Source organism: Archocentrus centrarchus, chromosome 5 (genome assembly GCF_007364275.1).
Source record: "Archocentrus centrarchus isolate MPI-CPG fArcCen1 chromosome 5, fArcCen1, whole genome shotgun sequence".
In the NCBI taxonomy this organism is placed as follows: Eukaryota; Metazoa; Chordata; class Actinopteri; order Cichliformes; family Cichlidae; genus Archocentrus; species Archocentrus centrarchus.
In genome coordinates, this window is record NC_044350.1 from 31307829 (window position 1) to 31325517 (window position 17689).

The window sequence follows — 17689 nt, forward strand, 5'->3', positions numbered from 1 at the left end:
ATCAAGCTTTAATCTTAAAGTCTTTGACCTTGAATCTGGTGTAAAAACCTCAGGGCTGGGAGGTCAGAGTGGCTGCTCAGCTTGCTTTATAATTCAGCCTGTCTCTGCACTGACTACGTGCAGCTTACTTTCTCAGTTTGAGCTCGTCTCAGGGGCCTGGGAGGTCATTTGGGATGAAGGCGGGCGTGCCTTCACAGATCACGACCCCTCAAGACGAGGCGGAGCGCGAGGCGGGACACGGCTTTGGTCCTCTTTAAAAAGTCGTCAGCTCCGACACCTGCAAGCTGGAAAACAGCATCAATCCACTCATTCAAAGAAATCAGTCGCTGTAGCTTCAAAGTACAGAAACAAACAAACCCAGAGGTTGGATAAATAATTATACACTCCCATTTAATGTTTGATACAGTTAGCTGTATTCATGATGCAATTTCTGAACTCTAATGGAGTTGGGTAACTGCGAAAAATCACTTAACGTGTAGTGTGTCACAACATCTTAGATAAAGTGATTATACTCATGTAAAAGGGGGCTGATGGGACTAGACTGTTGAGATTCCAATTGATTGGGCGACAGGAAGTAAACAAGTCACTGCAGGTTTCTGAGCCCTAACATCAGGTGACCAAGACGACACACGTGGCATAAATATTTAGAGAGCTGTAAAAAGACAGAGTCCACGGTAGATTCATCTCATTCATGTACGGAACTGTCACCAAACTCTTCAGCCTATACATATATATTCATATATCTCCAAAATATTAAAAAGTACTTAATATAAAAATACAGAAGAATTGTAAAAAAATGAGCAAAACATTGAATTTTATATGAAAACCATGCAAGAAAGATTCCCCATTTAGTTAAATAGTAACTCTAAGATTCAGGAAAGCAAGGGAGTGAAAGGGAAGTGGTCGGATGAGAGGAGCGCAGGCGAACTGCCACCGACTCGCTTTTCATGTAAACATTGTAGAGGTCCTTTAAACTTGGTTCGGCAGTGACGAGTGAAGATTTTCTTCTTGCTTTTTTTTTTTTTTGGTCGCGTTTGAAGTAAAAGGGCCGGGGGATGGGGGTAGGGTAGGGTAGGGGGTTTAGAAAGGGTCAGGGGTGAGAAAGTCCAAAGGAAACCTCGACAACAATGAGATTAAAAAAAAAAACAAAAAAAAACAATACAGACAACCTATAAAATATGGCTCTGAGTTACATAGAAAAAGCTCATCAGAGGGGGAAGAGGAAGAACCTAGCCATGACAAAAGTTGGAAATATGGCAGTAGTAGCACATTACTTCAATAACGTGTCCTAGTTCATAGATAGGTTGATGGCTGCTAGTCAGACTAAGAGGGGATTAGACACACCGCTGCTTCTGATTGGAGGATGAGTCCTTCTTCTTTTAAGACAGTAATCTGCAGACGAGCAGGAAGTACTAAGCGGCAGCGGGAACACAGTGGATTTAACTCTATGGGCTGACTGGTGACATCGTCAGTCTCCCGTAAACCTCAGTGTGGCCGACACACTGACGCCTGTCAATCAGACACGGCAGAGCAGAGAGCGATGACTGAGCGTCTTCTCCGCTGCTGGCTGTGTGATGTCACTGACAGCTGATTAAGTTTCTGTTCATAGAAAGGAGCTAAGATTTGTCTTAAACACAGGCAGACGGTCCGGACCCCGTTTAAAGCTCCATTTACTTCCTGCCTGTGACCCCAAAACAGACTCATCAACGGTGCAGTCGTTTTAATACGTGTCGAAACTCAACTTTTTTTTTTTTTTTTGGATAAAACTTTTACCAGCGGCACAGTGAGACTGCAAAAATGTGAGTGACACCGATATGATGTGAGCTTGAAATGCTTTCTGGCAAACCTTCATTCGTCTTTGTTAATTTAATTTGGTAAAAACAAACAAACAAAAAAACCCCAGGACACACTGCGGGCCAACAGTCCCACCACTCTGATGGAGACAATCTTCATGAAATGGGCAGATGTCTCAATAAGATCTTAAATACTGTACCTTATCTAAGGGTCTTATCTAATTTGAGCCTGTCAGAGTGCAGCCAGTGAGGAGACACAAACCAGCGTTACGTTCTTTACATGCTGGTATGTGAACGTCTGTTTGGGAGTGATATAAATTTGGTCAGCAGAGGGTTACGTCCCCGTGCCCGGTGTTTGAACCTGGGTTATAAAGTGTCCTCTCCTCTGGCCTCGGTGTCCAGAGGAGAGCATTACAAGACAAAGGATGAGAATGCACAAGAACATTTACCCTTATTTTAGTCTGTCTTCATCTATTTATTACTGTTTTGTTTATGTCCAACCTCTTCTAGCTGAAAGCAGCTCTGTGCACAGTTGGTGACGTGAGATTGGAGCGGGCCGGTCACAGCCGCGTGGCGGGCGAGTGACACTGTGGGAGGGGAGCAGTGGGGAAAAAAACAGGCTCCAGCTTTTGTTTGTTTGTTGTTGGCCCTCGAGGCTTTCGGTGTGTGTTGTGACCTCATTTTACCGGCACTACCTGCGTTGTGACAACACCGAGACACACACTGGGTTTTTGGCCCTTGCAACTCTGCATTACCCCAACATGTCGGCTGGGCTACGTTTGCAATGAGCGCACACACACACACACACACACACACACACACACACACACACACACACACGAGCTTCGACTGTACTCGAAATGTACGGGAACACCAGGGTATCGATTGTTTTAAACACCCCGATGGTTTCCTCTGTGTTGGGCGAGTATCGATGAGGCTGCTGTGGTAACAGGAGGTTCAGTCCTACAGACAGGAAGCTCATGGAGCTCTGAACAGACGCTGCTGCAGACGCACATAGTTGTTGACAGAATCCCAAGTATTCATTCCTACTCTAAGTTATCATGCGACTCAACACGAATTAAACAAAAACATGCATCCTACTAGAGAGGGAGAGCATGAAACACACTCCCGTTTCCTATCCTCACAGGGGACAAACTGGGGGAGGGGCAGAGAGAACCAGAACCCTGGCTGGATGAGATGAGGTCAGACCCCCCACTGAGCAGAAAGCGAGCCCCCCCCTCCCGATGCTGCCGTCTTCGGTATTTTTGGGTAGTAAACATTCTGTCCTTCCACATGCAACACAGCAGCTAAAGAAAAAGCAACACATACAGACACGATAAAGGGATAAACATCATTTTAACCTTGAAAGCTGTAGTGTCACACTCACAAGACATTCTCAGGAGTCCGAATCAACCATCAACTGACATTCGTTGAAAAGTTTCAGAAATTAAATGATCAATGTCTAAAAAAAACCCCAAAACAATCAAACAAACAAACAAACAATAATAATAAAGGTTACATTTTTGCATTTGCCTAAAAATCTTCTGACCATCAGACCCGGTTTATAGCTGTGTAGAAGAGCGGAAGCGTATGTACATCAGATTCGTTGCACTCTTTGAAAAGTTCGGTGCCATTTTTTTTTTTTTGAGAACGCAGGAATGAAGCGCGTACAGAACACAACATGCTGCTGCGAGTCCTGCAAGGATCAAACCCAATAAAGTTTAAATGCTTTTCAAAAAGAATGTCAAGTAAAAAAAAAAAAAAAATTAAGAAGAAAAGAAAAAAAAAATGAATGGACTGGGACTTCCACTGCGGAGACTCCAACAGACTTACAGGCAGAACAACGCCACAGTCAGTATGAAAAACAGAACTTGGCAGGAATGACCAAGGGAGGGGGTGGAGACGATGTGAAGCATGTGTGCGTGCAGAATGAGTCATGACTTCCCTCCTCGGTGTGACAGTTCGGTTGGTGGGGTGACAGATGAAGCTGATGAAGAGAAGGGAGGAGGAGCTCAGATGGATGAATCGCGGCTGCGGGGGAAGGCGCTGGGCGGCTCTCCTCCTCCCCGGGCCCCTGATGAGGAGCTGGGGAGGGGGTCGATCTCGTCTCCAGTTTCTTTGATGGGGGGGATGCGGGCCTCCTCCTCCTCGGACAGGGGCACGAACTCAGGATGGGCCATGAAGCTGTGGATGGAGCTACGGGACTCTGGGCTCTCCAGCCCCGCATACAGGGAGCTACGGAACGCGTTCACCACCTTAATCTGAAACAAAGAGGAAATCAGAGAAATCAGAGAAGGAGCAGGTTACATTTTTACCCAAAAAAAACTGGCAGCAGGGGCTGATGGGACATGTGGTGGTCGTGCGTCTGAATCTGGGCAGGGAGATGCAAAAACCACAAACACAAGTGGAACAGCTGAATGAGAACAATGGATGGAAAGATGAAAATTTCCACACATCAACACAAAAAGGTCAAAGAAAAGGTCAATGATGGAGGCAACTGACAGCAGGAAGTGCAAAAAAAAAAAAAAAAACACCATCAGGAAGTCAAATGTGGAAGAACATTGATGACAATCACCACAGTACACACATCTGCGCGCACACACACACACACACACACACACACACATCAGCAGTAATAGATGCTTATTCTATAGCTATAATTCTGCTGTTTAATATCTGACAGTTGAGTATTGATACACTGTGTCCAAAAGTCTGTGGACACCTCATTTATAATTAAACCAGCTTCCTGTATATCCATGTATTACTGTGTTCTTCTATAAATCAACACAGAACGAGTCCAACTTTTAGCCATTATAGCCGACTTAACCTTAACTAAATGCAACCTCCACCTCACGAAATGCTTGAAGTGCTCGTTTTATCTCGTGCTGCTCTCAATCATGTACTTGCTCCCCAAATTTGCACTCAGTCATCAAAGCTTCCTGATAGAAAACGCTGCGTTATTAACCTGCTCCTCAGCTATACTAGTTCCAGATGTCGAAGCTGCATGCACTCCAGCCACTGCAGCATTAATGAGGACGGATGCTGGTGCTGGGTAATGAGGCCCAACACACAGTTGGTGTTTTAGTTCTTTCCAGAGGAGCTGGATGGGGGTGGGCTCAGGTTTTTTTGCTTTTTTTTTTGTCACCAAACTGGAAAAAAGATTTCTTTTTGTACATCAGGGCATTGCCACATTGTTTTGCAATGAAACGGTAATAGGCTCACCGGCAACACAATACAGACTAAAAGAGTAGTTTAAAGATTTTTTTCTCATTGGAAAAAAAGAGGCTAAAACCAGGACAAACACACTAAGTGTGGATGGGATGTCCTGCATTTATCTTAGATTTAAGGTATTGATTCCCTCAACCTCCCTCATCTATCAGGTAAGAGAGATTATCCAGAATGACGCAAAAACACACACTCATGAGGACCTGCCTACATGAGCCAATCACAGCTGTTTTCTGCACCGCGCAGGTTTCCAGCACAAATCTGGAAACCTCAAATCACCAATCTTATTCCATTTGGCCAAACATATGTGTCCAATAAACGCAGTGACTACAAAAGATACTTTATGTCATCCCATCCATTATTTACACCGAATTTAAGTGAATGAGGAGGACCAGTTTTTTTTCTGACAGAGTTTGTACTGATGTGAAAACATGACAGCAGTGTTCGGCTTACACGACAGCGCAATAAAACCATTTTTGTCATGAATAAATGATGATCTCAGTATTTAGCAAAAATAATTGTGATAGTCAATTTGGCCATAATCCTGCTGCCCTAATAAAAGGGGTCTGATGAAGTGAAAGGTTCACAGACGCGGCCGTCATCAGCGGGGACGAGAATCAGGTCTGTGTCTGACAAACATGAAGGCCTGCGCCCGGTGGCAGGTGAAGTTTGATTCCCAGTTGCACAAACTGGTTGTAAAAACATAAAATATCACCTGTCTGGTGGAACCCGAGCTTGTGCGTAAGGTTGATCAATACTGACAGCTTGACATGTGGAAGAGCTCTCTAGGAGAGGGGCTGAACTCTGATTGAGGGCAGCTCACCGCCCTCAGTGAGGGGCAGTGAGCAGAGGTGGGTACACTTTCACCCCCCTGGTTCGGTTTCTGTATATTGGCGTTTTCCCTGAGTGGACGACAGGGTCACTTCTCTGCGTGTTTGAGTCGAGAAATGGGCTCTGACCGCTGTTTGGAGCTATGAGCTGAGCGCCGGTTCTCGGCTGGAGTGTTGGAAGGTGCACCATCTGAAGACCTGAGCCCTTACTTGGGAAAGCGAAACCTGGAGGACCGTGACTGAGAGGAACGGCCTAAACTCACCCTGGATAAGGCTCAACTTTAAAAATACTTCAAACTTAAATGAGTCTTCATCAGCTCGTTTCCTCTCACTGATCATGTTTTATTTTCTTCTAATTTTCATGTATACTTGAATAATTCTATACCTGCAGAACCTTGTCTGATAATGCAGCGTGAGTCTTTGCTAATATTTTATCTTGTTTGTACAAATGATGTATGAATACCACAAAGTAACTGACTTGCAGGAAACTCTGACTGTTTGGGGTCGCTGCGGGTTGGAGGGCACGTTTTGCCAACTCAGCTATGATAAAATTTCAGCCGATCACAGGTCCCAGTAAACACCACACAACAAACACAAGAACACTGTTAAGCATTTCTAATCACATTCGGAGTGAGAATCGTTTTGTCCCTGGCTGCTCTCTTCTCTCGACCTAAAGTCGTTTTCTGTGCGATGAATCCGCAGAGGCTGCAGCTGATCACACTGATTTATACGCACCAGTAGACACTCTTCATTATAATTAATAACCCTGCAGTTCAAAGCTCTCTATTACTAAACCACAAGAGAGCTGCAGGCCGAGTTCTGCAGCTTAGAGCATACATGCAACAACCAACACACTAACACACACTCATGCACACAAAGCTCACAAGTTTAAAAAGCTCTTGGCTGTTAAACCACGAGGGAGACTTGCTGAGCCTGACAGATTTAACCCCGCTCAGGATTAACCCACAAAATTATCTCGATGACCAGGATGTTGCCGCAGAGAAAACAAAGAACTCAAAGAAAATAGGACGGGGAAATCAGAGAGCTTCACTGTCTCTCTCTCTCTTCCTGTAGGTCACGTGCGCCTTTGCTGCGATCTTTTAGTGACTTGTCAGGCACCAAGTCTCATCATGGGTTAATAGATTCATGTTGAGAGTTTAAATCTTCATGCAGGAGGGAAGTGATGTAAGTAATAAAAAGTAAAAAGAGATTAAAATATAGAAAAAAAAAACCCACAGCAGAGGAAGGTGAAGTTAGGAAGCACATGGAAGCAGAGAGATGGAAACAGATCAGGTCGTCTGCAGGCTCTCTCAGTACTTTCTGTCTCATGTTTATAATCAAGTCACAGTTTACACTGGAATCGGTTTAAAACCAAATGCACGTAATGAATGCATCATAGGAATTTAATGAAATGTATTCAGTGTATTTATTTCTGTATAATAGAGCTGAATCAGATCAAATGCTTTACAAATATTTCTAATCTGAAAACTGCAGCAAAGAACCTAAAAAATCTTATTTGGATGTTTCACACACTGTACAAATAAAGCAAACACATTAATAATAAGTTAATTTGTGAGCTCTACAGGTGTTCTTTTAGCAAAGTTGCTGACATCAGCTCCAGAAACAAGATTAATCTAGGTTTCTTTAAACATCTTGTGATATTCAGCTCTTAATAATTGTGTATCTTCAGATTTGTTCACCAGTAGATTCCAGCAGCAGCTTCACATTTGCTGTTTTAATTGGGACGCATGTAAACTGAGCACTTTCTCACTGCTGCTGGGTTACATTTAAAGCTTTCCACCAAACCTTTGGGGGACTTTTTATAGTAAAGCAGCTGTAGACAATACAACTTAGCCAGCAGTGTGATTAGAAGAGCTTTGTAAGCTGTGATGCAAAAGGAAGGAAGGAAAGAAGGAAGGAAAGAAGAAAAAAATTGTAATATATGTTTCCATGTAGTCAGAAGCGCAGGTTTATACTGTACCAGAAATATAAAAGCTGGCAATAAAACATTCTCTTTACTGCTGCAGTGCAGTGGGCTATCCCGGGCGTCACTACACTTCCAGTGACCATATTTATTCCAATAACCTGGACACACTGGTCACATTAAATACTCCAGATTAGTTCAGGGCATGCAGACACTCGATCATGGGAGAAGCAGTGTGATGGCCTCAGTGTTGGGAAGTCATGCAACATTCAAACAGAGAAAACGAAAGAAGACGACAGAGTCCAGCCCCGTGAAACATGCTGTTAGCTGGCCTCCAGTCACCGACTCACTGCCTGCAGTGGAGGAGGAAGCAGCAGCAGCAGGGGGCGGAGCCCCAGCCGAGTTGGTGAGAGAGGAGGAGGAGCTAAGCCCTATGTGGGTGGGGCTAGAGAGAGTTTTGGCAGCAGTGGCGTCATTGTGCTGGCTGACGACGGACGGCTGGCGGCGCAGGGCACCAGGCACTGCCGCCTGGCTCGTCTGGAAGGTATAGACCACATCCATCTGAAGGAGGGACAGTCACAACACACTGTTAGAGAGCAAAGAGAGAGCAAGAAGACAGGGCAGAGGAACAGACTTCTGCAGAGGTTAGAAACAGCAAAGTCGGACAGTCAGTCGTTTTAATTCTTTCAGACAGAAAGAAGAAGTAATGTAAGTACAGCGGTGACAGATATGCACATCTGATAAAATTATTCTTTTTCAGGGTAGTTCATATTTAGTATAAGCTGGGGGCAAACAGTGCCGTGGCATAACTTGATAAAATGACGTGCATCAATGCTCATCTATATCGAAAATATATAAAGAACCGTTAACCACTGACAGCTGGAGACTTTCCCTCTCATATTATCCTGTATCGAATATCTGACCACAGATAACAAAACTGTGAAGACGTCATCCAATCAAATCTTACTGCAATGATTTTTTTTTTTTAATCCAGGTAAGATATCCAGCTAGGCCAGTGCAAATGAGGAAATATCCCTTACGTGTGAGCACAGCAGCCCCTGTCTGCAAGAGGCAGTCAATCAGAGGAAAGCTGGCTTAAAGGTAGAGGAGATAAAGCTGCTTGTTTCAGATGGAGGAGTTGCACCAAACCCCAGTATAAGATAAACAAAGACGACTTTGAACTATGACTCATGCAAAGCTACTCTATCAGAGTCCCTTTAAATTTCAGACTGAACTTAAATATCATATTGTCCCCATATCAAACAGGCTGTAACCAGTATTCAACAACAGAGTTGGTTTTACTGAAAAAAGAAAAATCTGCCATTGCCGTTATTGCCACTGAGGTATTTCTTGTTTAGTGCATTTACTAAAATAAATAATAAATAAATAAAACAGCACATCTTCCAGTCCTTATCTGTGCTGCAGCGGAACAAAAATACTGAGCTGATACTTAGGAGGAAGAGACACTAGAATATGAAAGAGAAACAAAGATGAGAAGACGAGGCCGAGGGAGAGATCAGGACAGAGAAGTTGTAACGGTGAGGAGAAGTTTGAGAGCTGTCATTTAGTTAGTGTCAAAATGTGAAACTCCTCTGACAGAAGGAATGAATAAAGAAACGGAACAACGCATAAAGAACTTTTGAATCAGGCTTACGGCACCCAGAGAGAGGGAGCTGAGACAGGAGAAAGAGGAGAAATGTGTCGTTTGGAGTGACTGATAAAGTTTCTGCAGCGAGGTGCTGCATGTAGCAATTATTCCCCCACTGTGTCTGACTGTTGAGGCGTTGAGCGGCACAACGCTGCCCACCAGGATTAGAGAGGAAGAGGACAGGAAGAGGAGCGTGGAGATAAGAACCTAATTAGCTCGCAGCCTTTCGTCGCCTCCCTCTCCATTCCCACTTCCTCCCATCCTCCCATCCCGAGAGGACAACACACTGATATTACAGATACACAGCCATGAAGAGGAAAAAGGAGAGGCTCCTCATTTCTCTACAGCAGGTCTGATGGCAGAGAGACAGAAGAGGAGGAGAAACATCCGGCTTTCCTGACACTCCACCAATTTACGAGGACAGGGTGAAGATTATCATACTCCACACACCTGGATCAGGGCTTCCCACCCCACCTGAAATCAAACCTGCCCTCACCTGTCCATTTGCACCTGCTCTGGAGCTTCCAATCAGAAGCTTCCACTTTCTCATTTTAACCTATCACATCACTCGTAAACCATCTATGGTTAGGGTTATGCCTGGTTTTTGTTTTAGCCACATGTGAAGTCGGCATATTTTCAGAAAGCAGAAGATGTTATCTTCCAAATGAGGCCTCATTCATTCACTTTGGTATTACAGTTCTTCTTTTAAAAGCTTTTCTGCCTGGGTTTTCCAAATACAATAGGCCCAAATTCTCATATCCAACATCTAGAGATTGCTCTGGAAAATAATTAGTTTTGAACCTGTGATAATAATCAAGTTGCAATGGTAAGCTTTTTACCAAAAATATGAATCCAACAGTTCCGACACATTCACCAACACTAAACATAACTAATATTTACTGCCTTTCAGCTCTGATTTTGATCATTAAGGGAAATATATTATTCTATGGTCACCAGCTGATCTACATGCAAAGACAAGGAGCGAGGAGTAAATCCATAATTGTAACACATCATTTGTTACAGTTGCTACATGAAAACACTGACTTACTAAATTATTTATTCTTATTATTACAGCTCTGGTCTGTTTGTGTCCTAGATAGTATGTTCTGTATGTTCGACAGTCTTTCGACTTGTTCTGGTTATCATATGATGTTTTAATCAATAAATTCAACTGAGTTATTATAACCCCTCCGGTCAGTGCATACACAACTTCTATAGTTATATATCGTACTGCAATAAAAAGATTATGTAGGCAGAAGATGAATGTTTTTCCACCAAAATTCCCGTATCTGGACCGACGGGGATAAAAACAACACATATAATAAAAAGTCTGGATGTCGGAGAAGCACCAGAGCCTGGAATCAGAAAAGATCCTGCTGGTTGTTTCTGGACATTTGGAACAAATGTGGTATAAAAGAAAAAGTCTGATGATATTCTGTCAGTTACAGAGTTGAGTGAAGAAGCTCAGAGTCGCTGTTTCTGCAGAGGTCAAAACAAGAAACTCAAGAGGACAAACCAGAAGATATTCACCATTATTAATTCAGATGTGGTTACCCTCTGGCCTCAGCAAGTATAAGCAAGCCCACTGGTAAGAGGAAAACACCTGACCTCTCTGACTCCAAGTGTGTGTACGTGGGAGCAGAGCGATGGCTGCTGTTACTGTGAGTGGGCGTTAGCATGGAGGCTAATGAAGCCCATAGAGACTAAATGGGACTGCCTGTGGACATGCTAAAGCTCAGTGAGCTTTCCTGTAGGAGGAGGAGGAGATCGCACATGGATGGTTAAGTTCCAGAGTATGAGAACAGCGACTAGTGAAGACACTCTAGCTAGATTTCAACACAAATGTAATGTAGCATGAAGTTAGTTTATTGGCATAATAGTTTACTGATGGTTCTGACTCTTCCAATTCAGATGCAATTAAAGTAGAAGAGGAGGGTGCTTAGTTGTAAAAAGATGATACTGTTCATGTTTTAAAATCCAAACTTCATCTCTTCCTCCTATTTGAGTGTTGGCTCCTGGTTTTTCTTTGTTATCCGTAGTTCTTGGTTGGTCTTTTTGTTCACTTTGTGGTTTATTTTGGAAGTTAGTCCTTCATGAAGTTCCCTTTTTCTCCCACCTTTGTTATTGCCTTGATCAAGTTTTATTACCTTTTAACCCCCTCCCTACCTGGTATATGTATTTACCCTCCCTCACTCTTTGCCACTCTTCCACTGGAATAAAAGCCCTAAAATACGATACTATCCGTATTACGGATACGGACAATATCCCGAAGAATGCACACCAGATCTTTGACGGATACATTTTGGAGATTTCTCCATAAAACAGACAAGATTGGACCCTGAAAAATCCAAACTCTTAATGAACATCCGTTAAATATCTGAATAATATCCATGTCATTCCGGATACAGGCCCTTTTTGTCCAGTGCTTATTCCTCTGTCTTCCTATTTTCTCCTGTTAGCGCCCCATGTTTTGGATTTCTTTATTCTTGATTCAGTTGGTGCTTTTTTTGGAACAACCTACCCTGCAGCCTAACCGTGCTGCAGTCGTTCTAATTGAAATTCTTCTCTCTTTATCCTTTCTGCCTGTCTCTCTCCATGAATCTGCACTTGGATCCTCCTTTTTCAACCTGACCACTAAAGGTTACACGATTATGGTCTTTCAGAAGTAAAGATCTGCTCACTAAATCTGGCTTTGTTATTATTTATTCAACAACTTTTCCAAAAATGGCAACTTTTCAGTTCCTTGTGGTTTTCCTCAGGTTATCTAAGAACTGAAAGCATGGATGGAAACAGGTGGACGGAGGAACACTTGCTGACACGACTGATTAATTTACTGACTAATGAAAGTACTCAGTAAGGTTTGGCAGCCATTTTTAATTTCTGTGTTTTAATAAAGTGGTTCTGTACTGAAGCTCTGCAGCCGAGTGTGAAATTGGCAGGACAACATCTGCAGTTGAGTGTGTGTGTGTGTGTTTAATCTTCAGTTCACACACACACACACACACACACACTGCGGTATCTAACTGTGTGTGTCACAGAGGTACTGACGTGAAGCTGCAGTCGGAGATGCTGCTACACTAAACTCTTATCGTCTGTGGTCGACTGCACTACATTGTACAGTATACACATGATAAAGAGTGAACAGGCTCCATTTAGCATCTGATCTCAGAAGGATGCTGACAGAGTTTAGCAGCTCCATATGTAAAGCTTGCAGAGCCAATCAGGCTCTGCAGAACAGCTCCATCTGCCCTTTAAATGTAGATCCTGTGATTTCTGCATTTAGTTTTTCACCTAAGCAGCGGTCAGCTTGACTTTAAAGATTTTTTTACACCCTCTAGCTGTTAATTCCACCGTAAAGCAGCTTGATGCAGTTTGCTGTGACTTCAGTGAGAGATGGTAAGGAGATAACATGTATTTGAAAACAACTTTTCTCACAACAAGAAGAGACCTTCAATAAGAAAACAGATCTACTGTACTCTGAGAGCACATGTTGCGTGAAGGTGAAATCACTGTTGTTCTGCTACAATGATGCTTGTTGTGATGCTCAGTGGATGCTTGAAAGACACAAATGATCTAAGAGAGATTTTAAATAAAAGCTTTTATAAGGAATTTGTTGGTGATGCTCAAACAATCCAGGTAGCAACTTGGAACCAGATCCAAAATGGACCTGGCTGTTGGATCCCACCGACTGTGCTGCTGGAAAAGAGGTCTTTAATAAAGTCTCTTCTCACCATCTTAATGAAACACATCTCTGCAGGAAAGATTAGATCCGTTTCTGTCCTCTTTTGGGTCAGTAAACGAAGATGTAGCTGATTTAAAAATGTTTTTAACAGCACTTCAAATAAAGCAAATGGCCAAGAACAAAAGACGTCACAATATTAATAACATCTACAGCAATAAGTCTAGAAAGCTTTCAGCTGTTATTAACCTCATATACACCAAAGTGGGAAACTGATACAGTAACAGGAGTAACCTGCAGTAAGTGATAAAGTTAGACTTGTTGGGGAGCCGAGGTGGGCGTACCTGAGTCTGGATGCGGTTCAGACCTCTGAACCAGAGAATCTGGCCTCTCCTCAGCTCCATCTCGGCGTGGTCGATCTCATCCGTGCCCTCGTTCAGCTCCTCCTCGGGAATCTCCTCCTTTGTGATACCGTGACCGGCCTCCTTCAGGAACTTCAGGTGGTGTGTCGGGATGGCCGTGATCAGCTGAGGTTGAGAGAAAACCATTGTTAGCAGATCAGATCCAGGATCGTGTTTATACCAAGCCAGCCTGTGCTACAGGACTGTTAATGGAGAAGTTTAAAAGATACGGACGGATGAGACAAGGGTTTAATACAAAGATGTTGAATTATGAATTATGGGAAATGTAGGATCCTTTGGAACTGAACCCTAAAGGCTTTGATGTGGCAAATAAGTGGGAAAATTCCTTTGTTCAGGCAAAACAACATTTACTGTATAATGTGAGCAAAAAAATTAAATATAATTTGTTGTGTCTGTATAGTGACTCAAGACTACACAAAATGCACTAAAGTCTGAAGGTTTCCCAGACTGGGACCATCCGAGGAGCCTGTAAAAGTCATCTAATAAGTTTCTTACTGAGAGGTTTTAAGAAGCGTCGTGAAGAAAGATTTTCCTGTAAACAAAGTTTGACAACTTTAGATCAAATACAACATCAGCTGAAACGCTAACAAATGAACTCAGTTACTGATCAGTGTTTCTAATTTTATTACTAACGAGCATATTTTTTTAAAGCTGTGCTGAAGCTTAATTTGCCCTCAAATTTCAAATATGATATACAAGAACTAATGAAACAAAATGAAACTTCTTAATTGGTTATGCGACTGTTATTTTCCTGCACAGTAAAATGTGCTGACTTTTTTATTCCTACATTTCACATTATAATAATTATCAGATTCACTTCTGATGTAATTGTATATAAACTTTTTTTTTTTTTTACTTCCTACATCTTTTGACTGCTGGTAAAGTATTTGCTCATGGTCGTTAAAAGAAAACGGGGAGACACGCCCAGCCTCCTGCTGGAGCTGCACATCAACTTTTTATATCTCCGTCACCCCCCCCCCCCCCCCCCCCCCCCCCCACTAGGAAGAAAAGGTGTTTTTACCTCTTAAATAAATCACAGACTCCAGATGAGTCTGTTTCTGTCTCTCAGCTCTCTGCCCTCCAGCTGAACCCAGCATGCTACCTATGACTGAACAGTTTTTCTGTGTGTGTCTGCATGCTAACAGGCGTGTGATGGCGTGTTTGTGCGCGTCCACGGAGGGACTGACACGCCGGGTTTGTTTTCCCTTGCTGCTCGTAAACAGGAGTCGCATTGCTTTCATGTGCTGAGCTCATTGCCATGGCAATGGTCGTGATGGCAACACTGCAGCAGCGCGAGTGTGACAGGCAACAGTTTTCTGCCATAAACCTCACGCATCCACCTCTTCATCGCGTCCTCCGTACACGCTGCTTATTCTCAGAGCTCAGGCTGGTGTTTCATGTGCGGCTGTTTGTGCGCCTGTGGTTTTGGTCTCACCTGTCCCCACAGCAGCTCTCCCACGCCGATGAAAATGCACCACAACCACTGGTCGATGGTCAGAGCTGTGCAGGAGAACGGCTTCCCTCCGAACTGAACGATGATGATCTGAGGAGGAAAACAAACACACAGCACGTCTCAGCCGTGTGAACTGAGCAGCGACGCTACACTTTTAGCTGGCAGGTCTGGGGCTGTTATCACAAAGTTATCTCAGACTATTCTGCAGAGTGAGATCAAGTCTTATATTTGTTACACATTAGTCCAATGCAATGTTTTTATTTTTGAAATAATCAGACTAATTTTGAGGCAAACAACTTCGACACCTTTACCCTCAGGGTACCCAAAACAAAGAGAAAAAACACAACTTGTAATTTATTAATAAAGTTTTGAGCCACATGAGCACTACCTTACAAATAAGCCAAAGGTATAGTGTTTGTTATGTTGCCAGTAGCGTCTCTGTAAGGTGCATCATTAAATAATTAGCAGGCTAACTACAGAATCAACATTAGCATAAGAAAACCACGACCTCTCTGTTGTCACACTTTCACTCCCTACCCCCCCGAAACAGAGAGGCGACTGCCCTCTCTGTAGCCTTTCCTGTGATCCTTCACCTGTCACTTACTGTTAGACCTCATGAATGCAACTATATTTTTCCTTTGCCTCAGTCCCACATACATCGTCCTGCTGCAGCAAACAGTCATTTCAGCTCTAAATGTGGATTCATCTGCAATTGAAAAGGGGTCTCCAAAAACAAACAAAAACAAAAAAAAAAAGATGACTTGACGTCCTTTGGACTGAAAAACAGATCCAACAAGATATCTGCTGTGAATATATAATCTTTAAAGTTGAACAATGAGCCAGGAGTATTAGGGATTTTTGTATTTTTAAGCTGTTTTGAGGCTACGACATTATGTTACCTAATGTTTTATAACTAGCCTGTAGTTAATCAAACTATAAACTATTGATTCAAGAGCTCCCTGTGGAGACAGCATCTTGTGTGCTGTAAATTCTCACAGTCTGACCCAAATTTAAGACAAATGCTCTGATCTGTAAATGAGTAAGTAAGGGTGGTTGACACTCTGTCCTAAGAGGGACATGACAGGAAAACTTGGCATGCTGAAGATGTTACCTGCAGGGCGAAGGTCCCCAGAACAACACTGCAGAAGATGGGGTTCCTGTAGACACCTTCGAACACGTTCCTCTCGCCGTGGATCTTCCTGGCATTGATTTCATTGAAGAGCTGCATCATGACGAACACATTGAACACGATGGTGTAGTGCTCTGATGGTGGGGCGTGCAAGGGAGCGTTGCGGCCACTGTCGATGTCAAAAAACTTCTCACCTGATAAAAGATGACAAAAAATACCCGAGTAATAAATCTCAACTGTTTTGACAATGGCAAAACAAATATGAAGAACTGGATTTGCACCCAAACAGAGTGGAGTTTTTCCCTGACTCACCAGCGAAGAGCAGGGTAAAAATGATGATGAGCTGGTACACAGCATGGCCAAGTATGTTCTTCATCATGGTCCTGGAGATGAGGGGCTTGTTACGACCGTAGGGTTTACGTAGCAGCAGAGACTCAGTGGGCGGTTCCGTGGCGAGAGCAAGAGATGCCAGAGTGTCCATGATGAGGTTAACCCAGAGCATCTGGACAGCTTTCAGAGGAGAGTCCTGTCAAAGGAGAGGCAGACATCAGGAGTTTAATTTACATGAGGGACTATAAATATGACGAGCAACCAAACAATAGGCAAACATATTTAAAAAAATAAAACCCCAATAAAAACAGCTTTTTTTCTTGCCTTGGTATATTCATAAATCGGAGACTTTGCATCTTTGGGATAACAGCACATTTTCACTTCCACCCTGGTTTGACTCATCAGGGGTACGTTTTTCTTTACATTGTCTTTAATTGCAGTTGCACCACGTTTAGTCTGAGTTTGTGCTGCCAAGCCTGTTTCTAAACGTCCTCGAGAACGTGCATTAGTGCACGTTCAGCCTGCTGGGCTCATTTTATCTTAAAATGACCAACTTCAGCTATGAAAAAAAGCCTTCAGCTGATCCAAAATGCTGCAGCTAGAGTACTGACAGGGACGAGAAAGAGAGAACAGATTTCTCCCATATTGGCTTCTCTTCATTGGCTCCCTGTTAAATCTAGAATAGAATTTAAAATCCTTCTCCTCACCTACAAGGTCTTGAATAATCAGGCCCCATCTTATCTCAAAGACCTCATAGTACCATATCACCCCAATAGAGCACTTCGCTCTCAGACGTCTGGCTTACTTGTGGTTCCTAGGATACTTAAGAGTAGAATGGGAGGCAGAGCCTTCAGCTTTCAGGACCCTCTTCTGTGGAACCAGCTCCCAGCTTGGATTCAGGAGACAGACACCCTCTCTATTTTTAAGATTAAGTTTAAAATTTTGCTTTCTGTCAAGCTTATAGTTAGGGCTGGATCAGGTGACCTTGACCAGCTCCCCTTAGTTTTGCTGCTATAGGCCTAGGCTGCTGGGGGGTTCCCATGATGCATTGAGTGTTTCTTTTTATTCACCTCTTTTAACTCTGTTTATGGCCCACTCCAAATTTAATCATTATTAATCTCTGGCTCTCTTCCACAGCATGTCTTTTCTCTCCCCTCAGCCCCAACCGGTCACAGCAGATGACTGCCCCTCCCTGAGCCTGGTTCTGCTGGAGGTTTCTTCCTGTTAAAAGGGAGTTTTTCCTTCCCACTGTCACC

General features: G+C 43.2%; 1 protein-coding gene across 2 annotated transcripts in view; it reads right to left on the reverse strand.

Annotated features, from left to right (window-relative positions):
- Positions 1 to 1012: 1012 nt before the first annotated feature.
- The window catches only part of LOC115780961 (plasma membrane calcium-transporting ATPase 1-like), a 126865-nt gene continuing 110188 nt past the window's right edge, over positions 1013 to 17689 (reverse strand). Inside the window, exons 18-23 of one of the 2 annotated variants that reach the window (XM_030730428.1) lie at positions 16416 to 16629; positions 16086 to 16297; positions 14957 to 15064; positions 13444 to 13626; positions 8244 to 8333; positions 1013 to 4054 (exon numbers count right to left, since the gene is read on the reverse strand). In XM_030730428.1, coding sequence (XP_030586288.1) covers positions 3806 to 4054; positions 8244 to 8333; positions 13444 to 13626; positions 14957 to 15064; positions 16086 to 16297; positions 16416 to 16629 — 1056 coding nt within the window. In that variant the 3' untranslated portion in view covers positions 1013 to 3805. The remainder of the gene's footprint in view (positions 4055 to 8243; positions 8334 to 13443; positions 13627 to 14956; positions 15065 to 16085; positions 16298 to 16415; positions 16630 to 17689) is intronic. The other variant, XM_030730427.1, reaches the window with a different exon arrangement.